This window comes from Lycium barbarum, chromosome 9 (genome assembly GCF_019175385.1).
Source record: "Lycium barbarum isolate Lr01 chromosome 9, ASM1917538v2, whole genome shotgun sequence".
Classification (NCBI taxonomy): Eukaryota; Viridiplantae; Streptophyta; class Magnoliopsida; order Solanales; family Solanaceae; genus Lycium; species Lycium barbarum.
The window spans coordinates 122,680,104-122,703,851 of NC_083345.1; the positions used below are offsets into that span (position 1 = coordinate 122,680,104).

The 23,748-nt window shown below is 38.9% G+C and overlaps 3 protein-coding genes across 5 annotated transcripts; 2 read left to right on the plus strand and 1 right to left on the minus strand.

The window, feature by feature from the left end:
- The first annotated feature begins 365 nt into the window (after positions 1-365).
- Positions 366-9,979, plus strand: LOC132609803 (protein transport protein SEC16B homolog). 2 transcript variants are annotated; one of them, XM_060323961.1, is made up of 13 exons: positions 366-3,000; positions 3,099-3,419; positions 3,936-4,064; positions 4,148-4,270; positions 4,437-4,604; positions 6,129-6,254; positions 6,359-6,493; positions 6,649-6,776; positions 6,853-6,961; positions 7,035-7,337; positions 7,428-7,589; positions 7,672-7,973; positions 9,107-9,979. In XM_060323961.1, the coding sequence occupies exons 1-13, from the start codon at positions 811-813 to the stop codon at positions 9,612-9,614; spliced, it is 4,704 nt and encodes a 1,567-aa protein (XP_060179944.1). In that variant the 5' UTR covers positions 366-810; the 3' UTR covers positions 9,615-9,979. The 2 variants fall into 2 exon arrangements, with proteins under 2 accessions (XP_060179944.1, XP_060179945.1); XM_060323962.1 differs by having other exon boundaries at positions 7,434-7,589.
- Positions 9,980-12,025: 2,046 nt separating this feature from the next.
- On the plus strand, positions 12,026-21,742 carry LOC132609804 (protein transport protein SEC16B homolog). Of its 2 annotated transcripts, none has more exons than XM_060323964.1 (13): positions 12,026-14,546; positions 14,641-14,961; positions 16,159-16,287; positions 16,371-16,493; positions 16,801-16,968; positions 17,933-18,058; positions 18,164-18,298; positions 18,453-18,580; positions 18,657-18,765; positions 18,839-19,141; positions 19,232-19,393; positions 19,492-19,790; positions 20,842-21,742. In XM_060323964.1, the coding sequence occupies exons 1-13, from the start codon at positions 12,435-12,437 to the stop codon at positions 21,350-21,352; spliced, it is 4,626 nt and encodes a 1,541-aa protein (XP_060179947.1). In that variant the 5' UTR covers positions 12,026-12,434; the 3' UTR covers positions 21,353-21,742. The 2 variants fall into 2 exon arrangements, with proteins under 2 accessions (XP_060179947.1, XP_060179948.1); XM_060323965.1 differs by having other exon boundaries at positions 19,238-19,393.
- A 100-nt stretch (positions 21,743-21,842) lies between these two features.
- LOC132609805 (3'-5' exonuclease-like) lies at positions 21,843-23,253 on the minus strand. The gene has a single exon (XM_060323966.1). It carries the CDS (start codon positions 23,001-23,003, stop codon positions 22,290-22,292), a length of 714 nt encoding a protein of 237 aa, XP_060179949.1. The 5' UTR covers positions 23,004-23,253; the 3' UTR covers positions 21,843-22,289.
- Positions 23,254-23,748: the final 495 nt, after the last annotated feature.

The following is a 23,748-nucleotide window of genomic DNA, read 5'->3' on the forward strand; positions in this document are numbered from 1 at the left end:
AATACCTAAATGTTTAATACTGCTCCTTCTGTCCCAATTTATATGACTCTTTTTCCCTTTTTTATCAGTCTAAAAAAGAATGATATGTAATAATTTAACTCGAAAATTGTCATTTTACCCTTAACGAAATGATTTCTAGCCACAAAATTATTTGGCTTGTTTTAGACCATAAGATCCAAAAGTTTTTCTTTCTTTTTTAAACGCTGTGCATAGCCAAACACACTTGTATAAATTAGGATGGAGGGAGCAATATTTTTGAAATTAAAAAGAAAAAAAGAAGAGGAAAATAATCACTTCATTTAAGTTGAAATAAGTTAATACATTTACTGCATATATATATAATTACGTGTATATATATTTTTGAGAGCTGGGACCAAAGTGCGTTAAATGAGGGCTTACTTTCTCTCTGTTTCTCAATAGAACAAGATCATAAATATACACAAATATACACACACATATATTTGTGATATATATACACACGTGTATGTACACATATATTCAGATTTAGAGAAATTTCTTCTTCGATCTGTAAGTTAATAATTATTTCATGCATCAATTTTCTGTTTGTTTTTTTCTATAAAACTCTGATGCTTTAAATTGAAATCAAATCAAACAATTTCCCAATTTCCCAATTTTGGGGTTTGATTTGATCCAATAAAAACCCTAGATCTTTCCAGTTTTATGATTAGTTCAATTAATTGAAGTTTTGAGGTTGGATCTGGTACTTAATTAGCTCAATTTTGGAGTTTAGTCAATTTTGTTAGAAATTAGGGTTAGGGTTAGGGATTTTAATTGTGTTAATTAGTTTAGATGGCTTCAAATCCTCCATTTTTAGTGGAGGATCAAACAGATGAGGATTTCTTTGATAAATTGGTCAATGATGATGATGATGATGTTGGTTTGAAGTTAACTACGGGCTCGGGCTCGGGTCTGGGCTTGGGTGTGAGCCCGGGGTATGTGGATGGGAATGGATCTGATGAGGTTAAAACCTTTGATAATCTTAGTATAAACGATGATGTTGGTTTTAAGGTAAATGCGGGCCCGGGCTTGGGTTTGGGAGCGAGCCCGGTGTATGTCGATGGGAATGAATCTGATGGGGTTAGAGCTTTTGGTAATCTTAGTGTTAGTGATGATACCCATAGTGGAGTTAAAGTAACTACATTGTCAGCGGGCCGGGGCTTGAGCGCGAGTCCGGTGTTTGTTGATGGGAATGAATCTGATGATGTTAAATATTTTGCTAATTTCAGTATCAGTGATGATGCTAATACTGGAGTTGATGGTGTAAGTGGTGATAGTATGAAGGAAGGGGAGAAAGTAGATAAAGATGTTAATTGCAATGCTAAAACAGCGTTGGTAGTTGAGGGAAATGAAGAGAAGAATAGTGGTTCTTTAATGTCATTGACTTCTGTGGGCTCAGATGGTTTACTCGAGTCGAGCAGTGGTTATTTGGAGACTGAGGTAAATGTTGTTAAGACGGAGAATCACACCAGTGGATCAGGCAATTCAGGTGTGAAGGAAGTAGGATGGAGTGCTTTCCATGCTGATCCTGTTACAAATGATGCTTCTGGGTTTGGATCCTATATGGACTTTTTCAGTGAATTGGGCGATAATAATGGTGATGCAACGGGTAATGTTGGGGAGAATGTGAATAAGGGGTCAACTGTTTTGCCAGCGGTACAGGTTCACGAGACAAAACAAGTTCATGATACAGGATTCTTGGAGAATAATACTATTTCTTTAATACAGGGTCAAGATAGTTACAGCCATGATGCTACCACAGAACAAGTTGCAGATGGACAGGATGTAAATAGTATTCAGTACTGGGAAAATCTTTATCCCGGATGGAAGTATGATGCAAGTACGGGGCAGTGGTATCACGTGGATAGTTATGAATCAGGAGCTAATGTACAAGGAAGTACTGATTCTAATTTGGTTTCTGATTGGACAGTTTCTGATGGAACGCCAGAGGTCTCATACCTACAAAAAACTGCTCAGTTTGTTTCTGGTAATGCGGTTGAGGCTGGTACGACTGAAAGTGTCACTAATTGGAATCAGGGTTCGCAGGTAAATGATGCTACTGAGAACGTGGCAAACTGGAATCAGGCTTCACAGGCGAGTGACAATACAGGGGCTGTGACTGACTGGAATCAGGCCTCACAACTTAACAATGGGTATCCACCAAATATGGTTTTTGATCCTCAGTACCCTGGTTGGTATTATGATATAATTGCACTTGAATGGCGTTCTCTGGAGAGCTACACATTGTCTGCTCAATCAACTGTTCAAGCTGAGAGTCAGCTGGATCAGAATGGTTCCTCACAACAGACTTCCTCTCACAATCATGATCAAAGGGATTACGGTGCATACGGGCATGAGAGCCAGCTGGATCAGAATGGTTTGGCTTCTCAGCAGACTTTCTCTAACAACAACGATCAGATGAATTATGGTGCATACAGGCACAGTGACAATAGTAGGTTCCAAGGGTTTAGCAGCGGCGGAGGAGATTACAACTGGTCTGGCTCTTTCGGCAATTACAATCAGCATAGCTCAAATATGTCGCAAAATGAAAATGTTGCAATGAGTAATCCTATTCCAGAATATAGGGGGAACCAGCAATTAGAGAACCACCATAGGCAAGACTTCTCTGCAAGCAGCCATGTTAATAGCGAAATCTCTAATCATTATGAGGGAACAGTTCCATACAATGCAAAAGCAATTCAAAGTCAAAATGACCAACACTTATTCTCTGGTGGGGGTTTCAGTCAGCAGTTTAGTGAGCCAAAATTTCAGCAACATGAGCAGAAGCATGCCTCAAGTGATTATTTTGGGGCTCAAACCACAGCCAATTATTCCCAGCAAGCATTTCAGAGCAGCCAGCAGTTTGCTCATGCTCCCACTGCAGGAAAATCATCTGCTGGCCGTCCACCACATGCTTTGGTCACTTTTGGTTTTGGTGGAAAACTGATTGTGATGAAAGATCATAGTTCTTTTGGAAGTCAGGTTTGTGTCAAAATTGTTTCCATTTTTTTCTTTTCCCGACATTTTGGGTTGCAGTACTCTTACTAATGATTGAAAGTATGTGTGCTTGGTGGGTAAAGAATCCTGTAGGAGGTTCAATATCTGTGCTCAATTTGATGGATGTTGTCTCTGAGAGAGCTGACAGTTCAAGCCTTGCGATGGGGGCATGTGACTATACCCGAGCTCTGTGCCGACCATCATTCCCTGGTCCACTAGTTGGTGGAAGTCCCAGTATCAAGGAGTTGAATAGATGGATTGATGAGAGGATTGCAAACTCTGAATCTCCTGACATGGATTATCAGAAAGGCGAAGTTTTGAGGTTGCTTCTATCATTGCTAAAAATAGCATGTCAATATTATGGGAAACTTCGTTCTCCTTTTGGTACTGAGGCTGTGTTGAAGGTAAAATTTGAAAATATGTAGCCATTACATGCCTGTATGTAGTTATTGATCATTTGTTTTAACCCGGTTGAAATCTAGCTATGGTCCAACTAAGTAAAGTTTTATTCCATTGCTTATTGTTTTCTCTGTGTGTTGCCCAAATAGGCATATTAACTCCTTTCACTTCTAATGCCCTTTGATATCTCCATCTAAACTGGACTTCAGTTGGGTTTATAGAATTAAATGTCACATTTATCGACTGAAAGACTTGGTAAATGCTTTTACTGGTTTAAATTCATTGGGTTCAAAAACTTATGGTATTAGCACATACTTACTTTTATGGTTTCGTGGTCTGGTTTTACCTTGTCAAAAGAAAGTATGTGAAGGAATGTCTTCCTTTTTTAATGATTTTTAGATTTTTCATCTTCGACAACCATTTAGCCTGGTAGCATGAGAATTAGCTCCTGTCTAATTTTATTTTCACCAAAATCAACAAACGCAGTAGCTGTTGTTAACTTGGTTCTTCTACTTTAACAGGAAAGTGATGTTCCAGAAACAGCGGTAGCCAGGTTGTTTGCATCCGTGAAGAGGAATGGGATGCAACTCAATCAATATGGTACTATTGCCCAGTGCTTGCAGCAATTGCCTTCTGAAGGACAGATGCGGGTAAATCTTTTACAACTTTATGTTCTTAGTTGCTATTTTGAATGTTTGCTAGATCAGCCAACCATTTTCGTGTGATGCTTTAGGCTTCTGCTTCTGAGGTTCAAAGTCTTCTAGTATCTGGAAGAAAGAAAGAAGCATTACAATGTGCACAAGAGGGGCAGTTGTGGGGACCAGCTCTTGTCCTCGCTGCACAACTTGGTGATCAGGTTTGTCTGGTTCTCAGTAGCCCTTTAGACCCCTCCTCCTCTCCCTCTCTCTCTCTCTCTCTCTCTCTCTCTCTCTCTCTCTCTTTCTCCCTCTATTATATATGTAAGTATAATAGAATATATATATCTTTCTAAATATGTATATTGATTTCATGCGTAATTGTAGTTCTATGTAGAAACAGTGAAGCAAATGGCACTTCGACAGTTAGTAGCAGGGTCACCTTTGCGGACATTGTGCCTACTAATTGCAGGTCAACCGGCTGATGTCTTTTCTGTAGATTCTACAGCTCAAGGTGGGATGCCTGTTGTAAATGCGGTTCAACAGCCTGCACAGGTTTTGTGTTCATATCTTGTTACAAGCAGTTATTATTCATTAGCTTATTTGCTGCTTTTTCCCCTTGAACTCAATTTCCAATGATTTGCCTAAGCCCCAGGAATTGAGCCTTTAAAGGGGATCTTGCCATTGACATACTCCTGTATCTTCATTTTATAACCTCCAGTGCAGTTATGAACATAGTATTATAGTCTAAGTTGCGCGGACTCCTCGTTTTTGATGCCGCTTCCGTGTCGAGACGGGACGGGTGCGGGAGCGGGATACGTCTCGGATACGGTCAACCAACTTTGGATACTTTGACCAGAGTCCATGGACAAACTTGGGGGAAAAATTGAGATTTTGATCTCTCAAAATGAAAGATAAAACACATATAAGACAGGGAAATGACATACCTTCAATATTATAGTCCTTTTGTCTCATTTATTGCTTCATGTTTCAGGCCAAACAGAGAGAAACCAAGATTTCAAGGGGTCTTTTTTTTTATAACTCTATTTTTATTATTTTGAATTTTCTTAGCCAAATTCCCGCACCCGATCCATTCCTGGATCCGCATCCCGAATCTTAAAATTTATATTTTGCCGAATTCGACACTTGGATCCGTACCCGTATCTGATACCTGCACCCGAGTATCGGATACCTGCACCCGAGTCCGAGCAACTTAGATTATAACCATTCTTTGACTTTTAAAGCTTCAACAGAAAGAGCTCAGAAGACGTATTAACGCATAGCAAAATGTTACTAGTGATTAAAAAAAAAAAAGGGGAATGGAGCATAGCTATGTAATTTTTGATCCTGGAATTTCAATAAGGCTGCTCTTTTGAAGTCTTAAGGATTCCTGTTTGGTTGGAGATAAGTTGGGTCTGGGCATTGGGTTCCATCTCAGCAGAGACCAAAACAAAAAAACAAAAACAAAAACAAAAACAAAAAAAGAAAAGAAAAGAAAAAACACTAGGCAAGTTCTTCCCATCTACCTAAGCCTTGGCGGGTGGAGTTACTCGGTAGGTACCCGGTGGAATAGTCGATGTGTGCGCAAGGTGGCCTAGACGCCACAATTATTTTAAAAAAAATGGTTAGGTGTGGGCATTGTTCCTTCAGATGTGCAGAACTTTGATGATGAGTTAGGTAGGCTGGTAGGGGCATTTTCTGTCAGATGTGCAGAACCTTAATATACCCCCGCAGGATTCAATAGCTACCCTTAAGCATTATGATTGTTTGTGAGTATTATTTTGAAGTCCATGTTATATGATTGTTTGTGAATGTTTTTTTGAAGGCCATGTTGTTGTGTTTTGACATATTGATTTTGGTTGTTCTATTACGTACCACTATAGATCGTAAGTGAATCACTTTCTCTTGTTTCACCGTTTATTTGGAGGGAGTTGTGTAGATATTGACTTTCTGTCATCTTAAAAAAAAAACGATGTCGACTTTCTGTTGTTTTCTTCCCTAGTTTATTGCTTGTTGAAGATTTTAAGGATAATACTTTCTTTGGATTATTACCTTATTTAGATTTTCTGTTTATCCTAGTTTGGTGCTAATATCATGCTGGATGACTGGGAAGAGAATTTGGCTGTGATTACTGCAAATAGAACGAAGGATGACGAATTGGTGCTTATTCATCTTGGCGATTGTTTGTGGAAAGAGAGGAGTGATGTATGTCTTATGCGTTGTTTTTCTTTTATATTACTCTCATTCAGAAGATTGCCTTTGACATTGTTGTCTGCTTCTTACATACATTTTTAAAAAATATGATCTAGATTGTTGCTGCACACATTTGCTATCTAGTGGCTGAAGCAAACTTTGAACAATATTCAGATACCGCAAGATTGTGTCTTGTGGGTGCAGATCACTTGAAATTCCCCCGAACATATGCTAGTCCAGAGGCTATTCAGGTGCTGCTGACTTCTAGTTTTTTTGTGCATTTTCTAGTCATATGAAGAAATGTGAAACATCTTGTACCATAGCTAGCATATGCACCCATGTAACTGTATGTGCTACTGGTTAACATGGGTTTATCGCTTTACTGATCAAATGCTTGTATGGACAGAGAACAGAGATTTATGAATACTCAAAGGTGCTGGGAAATTCTCAATATATTCTCCTTCCTTTTCAACCATATAAACTTGTGTATGCACACATGTTAGCTGAAGTTGGGAGGATATCCGACGCATTGAAGTATGTTTCCAAGTTTAACGTTACGCAAGTTCCTCGAAATCATTTCAACTGGTTCCTTAGCATTTTGTAATTTTAGGTACTGTCAAGCATTGTCAAGATCACTTAAAACTGGCCGAACCCCTGAGACTGAAACATTGAGACAGTTAGTTTCATCTCTTGAGGAAAGGATTAAAACTCACCAACAGGTACCTCTTTATTTTCTCATCTATGTTGAATGAATGTCTCAAAGATACTTATGGTGGAACTTTCTGCATACAGGGAGGGTTCTCCACAAATTTGGCTCCTGCAAAATTGGTTGGTAAATTGCTTAACCTTTTTGATAGCACGGCTCATCGTGTTGTTGGGGGCTTACCACCACCGATGCCAACGAGTGGCAGTTCACAAGGGAATGAACATCATCAGCAGTTTGCGGCGCCTAGAGTCTTGAGTAGTCAATCAACCATGGCAATGTCATCACTGATCCCCTCAGAGCCAATAGGTGAATGGGCAGCTGATAACAATCGAATGGCAATGCACAATAGGAGTGTTTCAGAGCCTGACATTGGAAGAACTCCAAGACAGGTGTCTTATCCTGTTTCTCTGTAAATATTACATTGGACTGGATCCATCTGATCTGGTTTGAAAAGAGGAATTTGTTATGAATTTGTGTAGGATCAGGTTGACTCATCAAAGGAACGAAGCTCAAGTAATATAGCAAGCAATGCATCAGGAGCTGGAGTGACATCACGCTTTCGCCGCTTTAATTTTGGCTCCCAGCTTCTCCAGAAAACTGTTGGATTAGTCCTCAAACCCCTGAGCAGTCAAGGCCGTCAGGTATATTATTTCTCTCTCATCTTTGTCATTTTCTAGATTGTGGTCCTCACAAAATTTGATGTTGATGCTTGTTTCCTTGCAGGCAAAATTGGGTGATACAAATAAATTTTATTATGACGAAAAACTTAAAAGATGGGTGGAGGAAGGGGCTGAACTTCCTGCTGCGGTACCGCCCCTTGCACCTCCTCCAACTGCTGCTGTTTTTCAGAATGGAGCACCAGATTATAATGTAAAGAGTGTATTAAAAAGTGAAAGTTCTATATGCAACAATGGATTTCCTGAAATGAAGAGTCCCACTTCTGCTGATAATGGTGCGGGAATCCCACCTCTTCCTCCTACCTCCAACCAATTCGCAGCTCGTGGTCGTATGGGTGTTCGGTCAAGGCAAGTTATTTTGGCGTGTTAGTTATTTTTAAATAATATGATTGGACCAGTAGACCTTCAAAAAAATGATTGGACCAGTAGAGACCTAGTATGGTCGAGACCTAGTATGGTCAATGACATCTTTAGAGTTTAGACAGCTATACGAGTAATCACCCCTACCTGATTGAACCTTTTGGTGGCTTAGGCAAAACAGCTGTTTTTTACTTAGTTGGTGCAATTCTGAAAGAGGATTTTAAATTGGTGAGAGTAAATACTTGTTAAGCTCCTATGTGTCAAGCGAACAATTTTTTGGTGTATACATATCCACCTGATAAGACACTGATCCAAAAAATACTATCGAGCATTTGTTTCTTTTATCTATTAGCTATGATGGCTCCATGATCAAGTTGAGTTGACTGGCTCGTTTAACAACATAAGAATTAATTCTTATCACTAGGGGTGGCAAAATTAGCCCATGAAAACATGTACTGCCCAACCCGCTCAAGTTTTGGATGGTCATTGACCCACCCATTCATTAGCTTGGCCCATTTTAGCTCATCTAAAGATTGGGCTGATATGTAGCCCAAATTGACCCAGAGAAACCTTGTCAAACTATTTTCAAAAAGGATTTTTTTTCATTTGATATGCTATATTTTTTTGTGTAGTGGTAAGTACTCCTAGTCACTTAATTTTCATCTCTCCTTGAGCTGGTGGTCTATCGGAAACAACCTCTCTACCCGTCAAAAGGTAGGGGTAAAGTCTGCGTACACTCTACCCTCTCCAGGCCCCACCTGGTGGGATTATACTGGGTATGTTGTTGTTGTTGTTGTTGATGATATGTTATATAAACCCAAAATAAAGAAAAGAAATAGTTTTATTAGGTGCTTAAAGAATTATAAAAGAACAAACAAAGAAATTGACCCGCCCAAATCCAGCCCATTTGACACCCCTACTTATCACTGGAAGTGTTGCAGAAGCAATGCTTTCAAAGGTTCAAACATACTTTTATTACTACTTTATATGCCTCCCATGTACATGGGCTTTTATCTAGAAAATTTGTTTGGGTACAAACATAGGTCACTGAAAGGTTCTAAGTGCTTGTGATGCTCTCTTCTATAACTCAATAGATAAACCTGGCTTGCTTCTTTTGGCAGGTATGTTGACACATTCAACAAAGGTGGTGGTAACCCAACAAATCTATTCCAGCCGCCTTCTGTTCCTTGCATAAAGCCTGCTACCGCTGGCAATGCTAAGTTTTTTGTTCCCACCCCAATGTCCCCTGTTGAAGAGACAGGGAACAGTACTTCAAATGAGCAAGAAACTTCAAGTAATAGCGAGAATGATTCAAACACTGCTGTTAATGGATCATTCGATATTCCTGCACCAACATCTAGCGGCCCACCTATGCAAAGATTTGCAAGCATGGACAACCTCTCCAATAAAGGAGCTGGCACTGGCTCTCTATCAGCTTACTCCCGGAGAACCGCATCATGGAGCGGAAGCTTTCCGAATGCGTACTCACCAAACAAATCTGAACCAAAACTACCGGGCAGTCGATTGAGTATGCCTCCGTCGTCATTCATGCCTAGTGATGCTAGTTCGATGCATTCCTCAACGAATGGCGGGAGTTTCAGTGATGACCTTCATGAAGTAGACCTGTGACGCAACAAGATGTATATACTAAGTTTTGCTCGTCATCGGGGTATCCTGCTCGGAATCTCTTCACTTTTGTTGGTAAGCAGTGAAGTGTGTGGTCAATGAAGCTGGAAAACATTTTCCTCACACCAGAATATACCTTTTTTCTCCTCTTTTTATTTACCTACTTTTTTGTAAGATCAATTGTATGTTGAAAGCAATTGCTTATTTAGCTGTCTACCTGTAGGATTATAGGTTTTTATTTCTTGTTCCTTTTTCTCTCTTAACACCTGCTGTTTCAGAGACTTATTATAACACAAGGAAAGTGGCCTGAGAAACATTGTACAGTTGATTTATTCATTATTGAGAAAAATGAACTCTCATTTGATAAATTTTGAATTGGAGTACATCTCTATGGTAGAGACTGAAACAAATTAATAAAATAATGTTACCTTTGTTTCTCATTCTCATATTTAATGCAGAAATGAGTTTTCCCTGTGGAGACACTCTGTTTTTTAGCTTTCTGGTTGCATAGTTCATTTCTAATTTATGTGATGCCTTGAAGTAGGGGTGAAAGCAGACATCCTTATATATATATGTCTATACTATAAACATGCAGATGTCGTAAACCTGTATGAACACAATAGACAACTAACACTTACCTTCTACAAGGTGAAGGCTCTGTGCTTCCCTTAGAATCATCTCCGGAACAAAAGTTAAAAGATCACAGATACAAGCGGCAAAAATACAGACCAGTGCATTTGAACGGCAATCCGTGCAAAAGCTTCATTTCGGGTCATTCTCACGAATGCCCCTATCTTGGGGTGGTGTTCAATTTTTGTTCCCCAAACCTGTGGTCTTTAATTGTTGTCCTTCGGCACTTTAAGTAACAAAAAAGTGGTTGAAAATATCCCTAACATTGAAAAAACAGAAAGTAATTCGGTCAATATAAATTTATATTTTTGTATCATAATATAACATAAGTTATGCCGCTTAATTCCTATAGAACTTATGGTGATAGGGTATAAGTTTGGTTAAGAATCCACAAGTTCCTACAGAAGTCAAAGCAAAAATTTATGTAAACTTATGCCAAACGAATTAGATACAACACAATTTATTCTGGACAACTTAATTTCTACTGAATTTATGCCAGATAAGCCAAAAGTTTTCTAAACTTATGCTCTGCAAAATTAGATCATATATAAAGATATTATGATTCACAAATTTTCATTACATGAGAAGCCAGAACAAAATTAAAGACCACCCAAAATAGGGCAATTGTGCGAATGACTCGTGTTAAAATAATTAGAGGCCCATAAATTGAAAGGGGCACCAACAAAGACAGGTTGTTGCACTGCATGGCAACAAAGTTAAATACTTACCCCACTTCATTGACAGTCATTTATTTGCCGGCAAGAAGACCTTTTTATCCATGTAAGGAAAGGTTTTGTTACCATATAATTATCGTAGTAAATGTAACATTACAGACTATAAAAAATGTAAGAATTTGCATATAATTATTTATTAATTTCCTCATCTCAATTGTATGATGTGGTTAATTAAAGAGATTTTTTTTTGACTTGGGTTAAAAAAATAACGAGATAATTTCAGAGCACGAGAGTCAAAATGTTGTATTTTTTTAATCAATTCGAACTAAATGATTATATAAAAATGAAATTTACGTATTTGCGGAAGGAATAAAATATATTAAAACTAACTATTTTTACGATTATAATATTTTTGATATGATTGAGAAAAAAACCCGATCCGGCCCTTTTCGGGACCCCCGCGCATAAAGAGAGCTTAGCGCAATGAGCTGTTTTGTTTTTAATCATAATGAAAATTCAAATTGTGATAAGCTATGTAAAATAAATAGCGACGATATCTATAATTTGTTCCGGAGGAAAGCTATAGGTAACCCGTAAGATTAGTCGAGATGTATTCAAGCTGGCTGGTCATTATGATTATTTAAAAATAAAAGGAAACAAATATAAAGTGTAATATATCAAAGCATTTTTAGCATCTAATAATTACTAATTATAATTTAATATTAGAATCCTAATAAGAAATTAAGAACATGTAATTAAAACAACAACAACAGCATACCCACTATAATCAGATAGAGTGAGAACTGCGGAGGTAAGCCTTATAGAGATTGTTTCCTATAGACCCTCGGCTTAAGAAAAGTAATTCAAACCAGTCAAAAAAAGAATTAATGAAAAATGAAGAGGACATGAGAAAATACTATATAAAGCATGATAAACAGTCTGAAAAAGTAACATTAACTACCACAAAATAATACGATAATTTAAGTACAAGAGACAACAGATAATAATAGAAATTGAAGGACAAAAATGAGAAAATGCAAGATTAAAGAGTTTTTAAATAATTTCTAGCATAAAATATAATTAGGTATAAATATTTTCGAGTTTGGGGACCAAAGTGCGAAAATGAGGGCTTGCTTTCTCTCTGTTATGTCTACATAGAACAAGCTCATAAATAAATAAATACACACATACATATATATATATATATGACACACACACACGTGTATATATATATATAATCAAATTTGCTCAGCTTCTTCGATCTGTAAGTTAATTACTTCATGCATCAATTTTCGGTTTGTTTTTTTTATTAATGCTGTAAATTGAATCAAACAATTTCCCAATTTTGGGGTTTGATTTGATCCAATAAAAACCCTATATCTTTCCAGTTTTGTGATTAATTCAATTAATTGAAGTTTTGAGGTTGGATCTGGTACTTAATTAGCTCAATTTTGGAGTTTAGTCAATTTTGTTAGAAATTAGGGTTAGGGTTAGGGATTTAATTGAGTTATTAAGTTAGATGGCTTCAAATCCTCCATTTTTAGTGGAGGATCAAACAGATGAGGATTTCTTCGATAAATTGGTCAGTGATGATGACGATAATGTGGGCCCGGGCCCGGGCTTGGGAGTGAGCCCGAGCCCGGTGTATGTTGATGGGAATGAATCTGATGAGGTTAAAACCTTTGCTAATCTCAGTATTAGTGATGATGTTGATAGCGGAGTTAAGGTAACTGCGTTGTCAGCGGGCCCGGCCGGGGGCCTGGGTGTGAGCCCGGTGAATGTCAATAGTGGAGTTGATGGTATAAGTGGTGATAGTATGAAGGAAGGGGAGAAAATAGATAAAGGGGTTGATTGCAATGCAAAAACGGGCTCGGGCTTGGGCGCGAGCGTGAGCCCAGTGTATGTTGATGGAAATGAATCTGATGAGGTTAAAGACTTTGCTAATCTTAGTATCAATGATGGTGGTATAAGTGGTGATACTGGGAAGGAAGAGGAGAAAGTAGATAAAACGGCGTTGGTAGTTGAGGGGAACAGAGAGAAGAGTAGTGGTTCTTTAGTGTCATTGACTTCTGGGGGGTCAGATGGTAATTTGGAGAGTGAGGTAACTAGTGTTAAGACGGAGAATCATACCAGTGGATCAGGCAATACGGGTGTGAAGGAAGTTGGATGGAGTGCTTTTCATGCTGATCCAGTTACAAATGACGGTTCTGGGTTTGGATCCTACATGGACTTCTTCAGTGAATTGGGGGATAATAACGGTGCTGCAACGGGAAATGTGAATAAGGGGTCAACTGTTTTGCCAGCTGAACCGGTTCATGAAACAGCATATTTTGAGAATACTAGTTCGTTAACACAGGGTCAAGATGGTTATGCACATGATGCTACCACAGAACAAGTTGCAGATGGACAGGATGTAAATTGTAGTCAGTATTGGGAAAATCTTTATCCCGGATGGAAGTATGATGCAAGTACCGGGCAGTGGTATCAGGTGGAAAGTTATGAATCAGGAGCTAATGTACAAGGAAATACTGATTCTAATTTGGTTTCTGATTGGTCAGTTTCTGATGGAACGCCAGAGGTCTCGTACCTACAGAAAACTGCTCAATCTGTTTCTGGTAATGTGGCTGAGACGGGTACGACTGAGAGTGTCACTAATTGGAATCAGGTTTCACAGCTAAACGACGTGCCTGAGAATGTGGCAAACTGGAATCAGGCTTCGCCGGCGAGTGACAGTAGGGGGGCTGTGACTGACTGGAACCAGTTGTCACTAGCTAGTGATGTAGGTGGGGTCACGACTGACTGGAATCAGGCTTTGCAGGCGAGTGACTATGGGGGTGCTGTGACTGACTGGAATCAGGCATCACAACTTTACAATGGGTATCCATCACATATGGTTTTTGATCCTCAATACCCTGGTTGGTATTATGATACAATTGCACTGGAATGGCGTTCTTTGGAAAGCTACACATTGTCTGCTCAATCAACTGTTCAAGGTGAGAGCCAGCTGGATCGTTTGGCTTCTCAGCAGACTTTCTCTAACAGCAATGATCAGACGAATTATGGTGCATACGGGCACAATCAGAATAGTAGTTTCCAAGGGTTTAGCAGCGGTGGAGGAGATAACAACTGGTCTGGTTCTTTTGGTAATTATAATCAGCATAGCTCAAATATGTTGCAAAATGAAAATGTTGCAAAGAGTAACCCTGTGTCAGAATATAGGGGGAACCATCAATTAGAGAACCACTACAACCAAGACTTCTCTGCGAGCAGCCATGTTAATAGGCAATTCTCTAATCATTATGAGGGAACAGTTCCATACAATGCACAAGCAAGTCAAATTCAAAACGACCAACACTTTTTCTCTGGTGGGAGTTTCGGTCAGCAATTTAGCCAGCCAACATTTCAGCAACATGAGCAGAAGCATGCATCAAGTGATTATTACGGGACTCAAACCACAGCCAATTATTCCCAGCAAGCATTTCAGAGCAGCCAGCAGTTTGCTCATGCTCCCACTGCAGGAAGATCATCTGCTGGCCGTCCAGCCCATGCTTTGGTCACTTTTGGTTTTGGTGGAAAACTGATTGTGATGAAAGATTATAGTTCTTCTGGAAACCCATCCTTCGGAAGTCAGGTTTGTGTCAAAATTGTTTTTTTTTTCTTCCCTAGTATTTTGGGTTGCAGTACTCTTACTAATGAGTGAAAGTATTTTTGCATGGTGGGTAAAGAATCCTGTAGGAGGCTCAATATCTGTGCTCAATTTGATGGATGTTGTCTCTGAGAGAGTTGACAGCTCAAGCCTTGCGATGGGGGCATGTGACTATACCCGAGTTTTGTGCCAGCAATCATTCCCTGGTCCACTAGTTGGTGGAAGTCCCAGTATCAAGGAGTTGAATAAATGGATTGATGAGAGGATTTCAAACTCTGAATCTCCTGACATGGATTACAGGAAAGGCGAAGTTTTGAGGTTGCTTCTGTCATTGCTAAAAATAGCATGTCAACATTATGGAAAACTTCGTTCTCCTTTTGGTACTGAGGCTGCGTTGAAGGTAAAATTTGTAGCATGTCGATGTTAATTGATTATTTGTTTTAAGCTTTAACCTTTCAAAACGAACTGTTGGTTGAAATCAAGCTCTGGTCCAAGTAAGTAAAGTTTTATTCCATTGCTTATTGTTTTCTGTTTGTGTTGCCTATATAGGCAGATTAACTCCTTTAACTTCTAATGCCCTTTGATATCTCCATCCAACCTGGACTTGCTTTATTTGGGTTTATAGAATTAAATGTCATTTTTATCAACTGAAAGACTTGATAAAATATTATACTGGTCAAAGTTCATTGGATTCGGAAACTTATGGTAGCAGCACATACTGACTTTTATGGTTTCTCATGCGGCTTGCATATCTTGGGTCTAGCATATCTTTTGGCTTTTTAGATAAATTGTTCTCTATGTTTTGATTATTTGACTTGATCACCTATGGGATGAGTGCATCTCCTCCAAGTTTAAGAAATTCGACTGGCTTCTCTTCCCTAAATGATGAGAGCATTAGGTAGGAAACAAGAAAAATAAATAAATCCAGTAATGGAATTTGACTGCAGTTAAACAAACAAATAATAGTGGTAGTAATAGCACTGCTCCACATATAATAACCAAGAGAGAAGAAACCATAATTAGGCGTTGCATCACCATGTGAGAGAGTTGTGAAGTAGCTCAGATATCGGGCACTGAAAAGTCTAGTTCAGTACCGCTCCATGATCTACATCACTGTCTAGCTCAAAGACTTGCTGGAGGAAGTTTGGGGGATGTGTTTCTTTTTCATTATATTGTGTTCTCTTTGATGGATTTCACTACAGAAGTACGTGAAACCTTGAGTCCATTGTCATTTGAAGAAATCTTTTGCTAGAATCAACACCATACCTTGTGGTAGTGTAATACCTTATACTAATTAGAAAAGAGTATTGAAGCTCTAGCTGTTATAATTTTGATGAATTTACGTACTTATGTTTTCACAATATTTGGTAAAAAATTGGTGAAGTTTCCTGAGCTTGCTTTTTCGCGGTCCATTTTTACCTTGTCAAAAGAAAGTATGTGAAGGACTGTCTTCCTTTTTTTGCAATGCATTTTAGAATTTTCATCTTGGACAAGCATGCAGCCTTATAGCATGAAAAATAGTTCCTGTCTAAATTTTATTTTCACCAAAATCAACAAACTCAGTAGCTGCTGCTAACTTGTTCTGCTACTTTAACAGGAAAGTGATGTTCCAGAAACAGCGGTAGCCAGGTTGTTTGCTTCTGTGAAGGGGAACGGGACGCAACTCAATCAATATGGCACTGTTGCCCAGTGCTTGCAGCAATTGCCTTCTGAAGGGCAGATGCGGGTAATTCTTTTACAACTTTCTGTTCTTAGTTGCCATTTTAATTGTTTGCTAGATCAGCCAACCGTTTTCATTTTATGATTTAGGCTACTGCTGCTGAGGTGCAAAGTCTTCTAGTATCTGGAAGAAAGAAAGAAGCATTACAATGTGCACAAGAGGGGCAGTTGTGGGGGCCAGCTCTTGTTCTGGCTGCACAACTTGGTGATCAGGTTTGTCTGGTTCTCAGTAGCCCTTTAGCCCCCACCCCCATCCTCCTCCTCCTCCTTCTCTCTCTCTCTCTCTCTCTCTCTCTCTCTCTTTTTCTATCTATCTATTATATGTGTATATCTCATATAAGGGCAGCCCGGTGCACTAAGCTCCCGCTATGCGCGGGGTCCGGGGAAGGGCCGGACCACAAGGGTCTATTGTATGAGATGTGTATATCTCATATATATAATAGAAAATTATATATATATATATATATATATATATATATATCTTTCAATTAATATATTTTGATTTCATGCGTGATTGTAGTTCTATGTAGAAACGGTGAAGCAAATGGCACTTCGACAGTTAGTAGCAGGGTCACCTTTGCGGACACTGTGCCTACTAATTGCAGGTCAACCGGCTGATGTCTTTTCTGTAGATTCTACAGCTCAAAGTGGGATGCCTGTTGTAAATGCAGTTCAACAGCCTGCACAGGTTTTGTGTTCATAACTTGTTACAAGCAGTTAGTATTCAATGGCTTATTTGCTGCCTTTTTCCGCTTATTTTTTAATGATTTGCCTAAGCCCCAGGAGTTGAGCCTTTAAAGGGGATCTTGCTTGCACATACTCTTGTATGTTAATTCTATAGAGTATATATCATTTCTATAACCTGCAGTGCAGTTATGAACATAGTATCATAATCATTCTTGGACTTTTAAAAGCTTCAACAAAAAGAGCTCATAAGGTATTTTAGCGCATACCAAATGGTTAATATGATAAAAAAAAGGGAAATGGAGCGTAGCTATTTATTTTTTGATCCCTGGAATTTCAATAAGGCCGCTCTTTTGAAGTGCAAGGACTTCTGTTTGGTTGGAGATAAGTTAAGTGTGGGCATTGGGGTTCAAATCTCACCAGAGACCAAAAAAGAGAAAAACACTAGGCAAGTTCTTCCCATCTTGCTTAAACATTGGCGGACCGAGTTAATTGGTACTTATGCTGGTGGGAGGTAGTAGGTACCCGGGGGAATAGTCGAGGTGTGCACAAGATGGGCTGGGCGCCACCATTATTTTGAAAAAGGAGTTAAGGGTGGGCATTGTTCAGTCAGAAGTCCCGAGCTTTGATGATGAGTTAGATGGGGGCATTGTTCTGTCAGATGTGCAGAACCTTAATATACCTGCACAGGATTCAATAGCTACCCTTAACCATTTATGATTCTTTGTGATGTTATTTTTGAAGTCCATCTTGTTATGCTTTGTGACATTGATTTTGGTTGTTTTATTATGTAATACCATAGATCGTATGTGGATCACTTTCTCTTGTTTTCTCGTTTCTTTGGAGGGAGTTATGTCTAGATATTGACTTTCTGTTGTTTGCTTCCCTAGTTTATTGCTTGTTGAAGATTTAAGGATAATATTTTCTTTGGATTATTATCTTATTTTGGTTTCTTCTGCTTATCCTAGTTTGGTGCTAATATCATGCTGGATGACTGGGAAGAGAATTTAGCTGTGATTACTGCAAACAGAACGAAGGATGACGAACTGGTGCTTATTCATCTTGGCGATTGTTTGTGGAAAGAAAGGAGTGATGTATGTCTTATGCCTTGTTTTTTCTTTTATATTACTCTCATTCAGTAGATTGCCATTGACTTTGTTGTCGGTTTCTTACATGCATTTTCTAAAAATATGATCTAGATTGTTGCTGCACACATTTGCTATCTAGTGGCTGAAGCAAACTTTGAACAATATTCAGACACCGCAAGATTATGTCTTGTGGGTGCAGATCACTTGAAATTCCCCCGAACTTATGCTAGTCCAGAGGCTATTCAGGTGCTGCTGACATCTAGTTTTTGTGCATCTTTTTAGTCATATGAAGAAATGTGAAACATCTTGTGCCACAGCCAGCATATTCAGTCATGTAACTGTATGTGCTACTGGTTAACACGGGTTTATCGCTTGACTGATCAAATGCTTGTATGGACAGAGGACTGAGATTTATGAATACTCAAAGGTGCTGGGGAATTCTCAATTTATTCTCCTTCCTTTTCAACCATATAAACTTGTGTATGCACACATGTTAGCTGAAGTTGGGAGGATATCCGACGCATTGAAGTATGTTTCCAAGTTTAACGTTACGCAAGTTCCTCGAAATCATTTCAACTGGTTCCTTAGCATTTTTTAATTTTAGGTACTGTCAAGCATTGTCAAGATCACTTAAAACTGGCCGAACCCCTGAGACTGAAACATTGAGACAGTTAGTTTCATCTCTTGAGGAAAGGATTAAAACTCACCAACAGGTACCTCTTTATTCTCTCATCTATGTTGAATGAACGTCTCAAAGATACTTATGGTGGAACTTTCTGCATACAGGGAGGGTTCTCCACAAATTTGGCTCCTGCAAAATTGGTTGGTAAATTGCTTAACCTTTTTGATAGCACGGCTCATCGTGTTGTTGGGGGCTTACCACCACCGATGCCAACAAGTGGCAGTTCACAAGGTAATGAACATCATCATCAGTTTGCGGCGCCTAGAGTCTCAAGTAGTCAATCAACCATGGCAATGTCATCACTGATCCCCTCAGAGCCAGCAAGTGAATGGGCAGCTGATAACAGTCGAATGACAGTACACAATAGAAGTATTTCAGAGCCTGACATTGGAAGAACTCCAAGACAGGTGTCTTATCCTGTTTCTCTGTAAATATTACATTGGACTGGATCTATCTGATCTGGTTTGAAAAGAGGAATTTGTTATGAATTTGTGTAGGATCAGGTTGACTCATCAAAGCAACGAAGCTCAAGTAACACAGCAAGCAGTGCATCAGGAGCTGGAGTGACATCACGCTTTCGTGGCTTTAATTTTGGCTCCCAGCTTCTCCAGAAAACTGTTGGATTAGTCCTCAAACCACTGAACAGTCAAGGCCGTCAGGTAGATTATTTATGAAAATCTTATCTTTGTCGTTTTCTAGATTGTGGCTCATAAAATTTTATATCAACACTTGTTCCTTTTGTCTTGATTCCTTGTAGGCAAAATTGGGAGATACAAATAAATTTTATTATGATGAAAAACTTAAAAGATGGGTAGAGGAAGGCGCTGAACTTCCTGCTGCCGAACCGCCCCTTGCACCTCCACCAACCGCTGCTGCTTTGCAGAATGGAGCACCAGATTATAATGTGAAGAGTGTATTGAAAAGTGAAAGTTCTATGTGCAACAATGGTTTTCCGGAAATGAGTCCAACTTCTGCTGATAATGGTGCGGGAATCCCACCTCTTCCGCCTACCTCCAACCAATTCTCAGCTCGTGGTCGTATGGGTGTCCGGTCAAGGCAAGTGATTTTGGTGTGTTAATTATTGTCAGATGATATGATTGGACCGGTAGACCTAAAAAAATAGTGCACCAGTCGAGACCTTGTATGATCAGTTGACATCTTTGGACAGCTATGAGAGTAATCACCCCATTGAACCTTTTGGTGGCTTAGGCGAAACAGCCCTTGTTTACTTATTTGGTCCTATTCTGAAAGAGTTTTTTAAATTGGTGAAGAGTAAATACTTGATAAGCTCCTATGTAGGAGTGGCAAACGGATGGGTGGGGTGGATATGGGCGGGTTGAAAATGGGTTAAACAAAAAGTGGATAAAATATCCGACCCGCCCATATTGAATATGGATAAAAAATGGGTTAACTGATGGGTTATCCATGGTTTCAGGAATAGTCAGGTGTGGACACAATCTAAAAGCCAAAATAATCTTACTCCCAGAAAGCAAGAACTCATGAAAATAATATGGATATCCATTTCTTAGTGGATAATATCCATATTTGATCCACTTTTTAAAACACTGGGTTTGTTGTTGTTGTATCCATTTTTTTAAAAGTCAGTTATCCAACCCATGTCTTCAGGGTCGGATTGGATGGTTACTTTTTTTTTTTCTTAAACATTTTGCCAGCCCCACTCCTAGGCATCAAAGGTCAAACTAACAATTTTTTTATGTATACACATCTACCTCATAAGACAGTGATCCAAAGGTACTATCGAGCATTTGTTTCTTTTGTCTATTAGTTATGGTGGCTCCGTAAGGTAGGGGTAAGGTCTGCGTACACTCTACTCTCCCCAAGCCCCACTTTGTGGGATTTCACTGGGTATGTTGTTATGGTGGCTCCATATGCAAAGTTGAGTTGACAGGCTTGTTTAACAACATAAGAATTAATCCTTATCACTGAAAGTGATGCAGAAGCAATGCTTTCCAAGTTTTTGAACCTACTTTTGTTGCTTCATATGACCCCAAAAAATAGGTCACTGAAAGGATTATAAGTATATGTGGTGCTGTCTTCAATAACTGAGTAGAGAAACCTGACTGGCTTCCCTTCCTCCTTTTGGCAGGTACGTTGACACATTCAACAAAGGTGGTGGTAACCCAACAAATCTATTCCAGTCACCTTCTGTTCCTTCCATAAAGCCAGCTATTGCTGGCAACGCCAAGTTTTTTGTTCCCACCCCAATGTCCCCTGTTGAAGAGACGGGGAACGGTACTTCCAATGAGCAAGAAACTTCAAGTAATAGTGAGAATGATTCAACCACTGCTGTTAATGGATCGTTCCATTCTCCTGCTCCAACATCAACCTCCGCGCCTATGCAAAGATTTGCAAGCATGGACAACCTCTCCAATAAAGGAGCTGGTGGGACTGGCTCTCTATCAGCTTACTCCCGGAGAACTGCATCATGGAGCGGAAACTTTCCGAATGCTTACTCCCCAAATAAATCTGAAGTAAAACCACCGAGTGCTGGATTGAGTATGCCTCCGTCGTCATTCATGCCTAGTGATGCTAATTCGATGGATTCCTCAACAAATGGTGGCAGTTTCAGTGATGACCTTCATGAAGTAGACCTGTGACGCAACAAGATGTACATACTAAGTTTTGCTCGTCGTCGTGGTATCCTGCTCGGAATCTCTTCACTTCGTTGGTAAGCAGTGAAGTGTGGTCAATGAAGCTGGAAAACGCTTTGCTCTCCCATCTTTCTCGCACCACAATATACCTTTTTCTCCTCTCTTATAATTTACCTACTTTTTTGTAAGATCAGTTGTATGTTGTAAGCAATTTGCTTATTTAGCTGTTTACCTGCAGGGGTATAGTTTTTTTATTTTTTGTTCTTCTCTCTCTCTTAACACCTGCTGTTTCAGAGACTTGTTATTATAATTTATAACACAAGGAAAGTGGCCTGAGAAACATTGTACAGTTGATTTATTCATTTATTGAGGAAAAATGAACTCTCATTTGATGAATTCTGAATTGAAGTACATCTCTATGGTAGAGACCGAAACAAATTAATAAAATATGTTACCTTTGTTTCTCATATTTAATGCAGAAATGAGTTTTTCCTGGGGAGAAACTGTGTGTTATTTGATTTTCTAGTTGCATATTTAAATTTCTTATCTCATGTGATGCCTTGAAAGTCATGGTTTGTGAGGAGAAAAAGAAACCAAAAGCTATTTTGAACTCTTTTAGTGTATGTGACTATCTATCTGTACTTTACTTGGAGGTACCAAACAAATATATTATGTACATGTATAAACTACTTGATGTCGAAAAAGTATAAACTACTTGACAAAAAGCAAGATACAATAAAGAATGTTGCAAATTACTTCATAGTCTCAAACTTGAGGACATCCTCATACGATGTTTCCTCAAAAAAAAAATAAAAATAAAAAAAAATGCGTGTCATAAATCTTCAAGAAACAGGAAAAGGTTCCATGTACAAACTAATACAGTATTACAAGAAAATTTTCTTATCTATTCTTTCACCTATTTTTCTTGTATAGTATTTCAGATTCAAAACAAAGCAGGTGTTCGAAACATCCCTTGTGTATCTTGTACCAGCAACAATGGCTGATAATGGCAATTCAAACATTCCCTCTTAACAACACGACGATTCTCTTTCTCTCTTTCCCACACTAAATTAAACAAATTCTTGCCAATCTCAAACGACACAAAAGCATCAATAGCACCATATTCAACTTGTTCATAACACAATTCCTCAGCATCCCACTTACTCAGTGTTACATTCAATGGCTTTTCCATTACTTTCCCAAGTACCTCTTTCGCCATTCTCTTCAATCCCATCTTCCCATACACTTCTTCCCCGTAAACCGAATACGCCAATCGGTTCAAATCCACAGTATTCGCCACGAACAGCCTGTGATCGCGGAGCAGTTTCTTAGCGTCCTCCATAACCCCAACCCCAACGAACTTGAAATTTGGGTCCCCGAGAAAGTCTATGAGATATCCGGGAACAGCGTCTTTGTGGAGGAGTTGGAATAAAAGGCAGCGGCGCCCCACGCAGAGCTGGAGGAGAGCGACTGGGTGGTTTTCGTCAGGGTTGAAACAGGGGAGCCACTCGATATCAAGACCCACGAGGAGCTTGCGGAGCCTACGACGATGCATCTGCACTGTTTGCACAATCCAAGTATTAACGACTGAGGAGTTTTTGGTGACGGTAACTTCAATTTCATCACTGTAGAAAGAGACTTCATAAATCTCAGCCATTGGCAAAAGAATACTAGAGAACTATTGTAAAATATGAAGTAAGTTGTGGAGTGGAACTAATAGGGGCTGTATATATAAGAAACGAGGTCTCCTAATTAAAGTGGGATAGGGAATGAGAATTCCAAATTTGGAAGTTACCAAATTTTTTTCCTATTCGAACTATTGTCGTTTGCTGCAATAAATTATAACTTTTGTTTCCTATTTCTTGCTAATATATCAACTAATGAGAATTTGTTTGCTGTCATAATAATTGTAGTAAGCTTGTTCTAATATAAGACTTTAAGTTCCCTACTTAAAATGGGATTCAGAGTTCTTTTCCTGTTTTGTGTTGGTTTTGGCTTAGGAAGCAAAAATGTAAAAACAAGCATTAAGAAAGTCACTCGGTAGACTAAAAAGTAATCCATGGAAGGTTAAAATGGGGAAAGTAGAAAGAAATAGGAGTAATTTCTAATTTTATACCCTACGGGGTCGTTTGGTTGGGAAATGAGTTATTTCTGGATTACTTATCTCGGGATTAGTTATTCCACCTTTTCACAGGGTTAAAATAAACTATAATTCGGGGATTAGTTATACTGCGATTTTATCCCAACCAAACGTGGGATAAATGTACTTATCTCATAAATAATCCCCGGACTATTTAAAGCCGTTATGCTTAGGAAACCACTGCTTCTCTCTGTTTCCTTTTTTCTTTGTAGAAATAATTTAGGAAAGGGTTATTTGGCGGGAACAAATTAATTAGGGAATA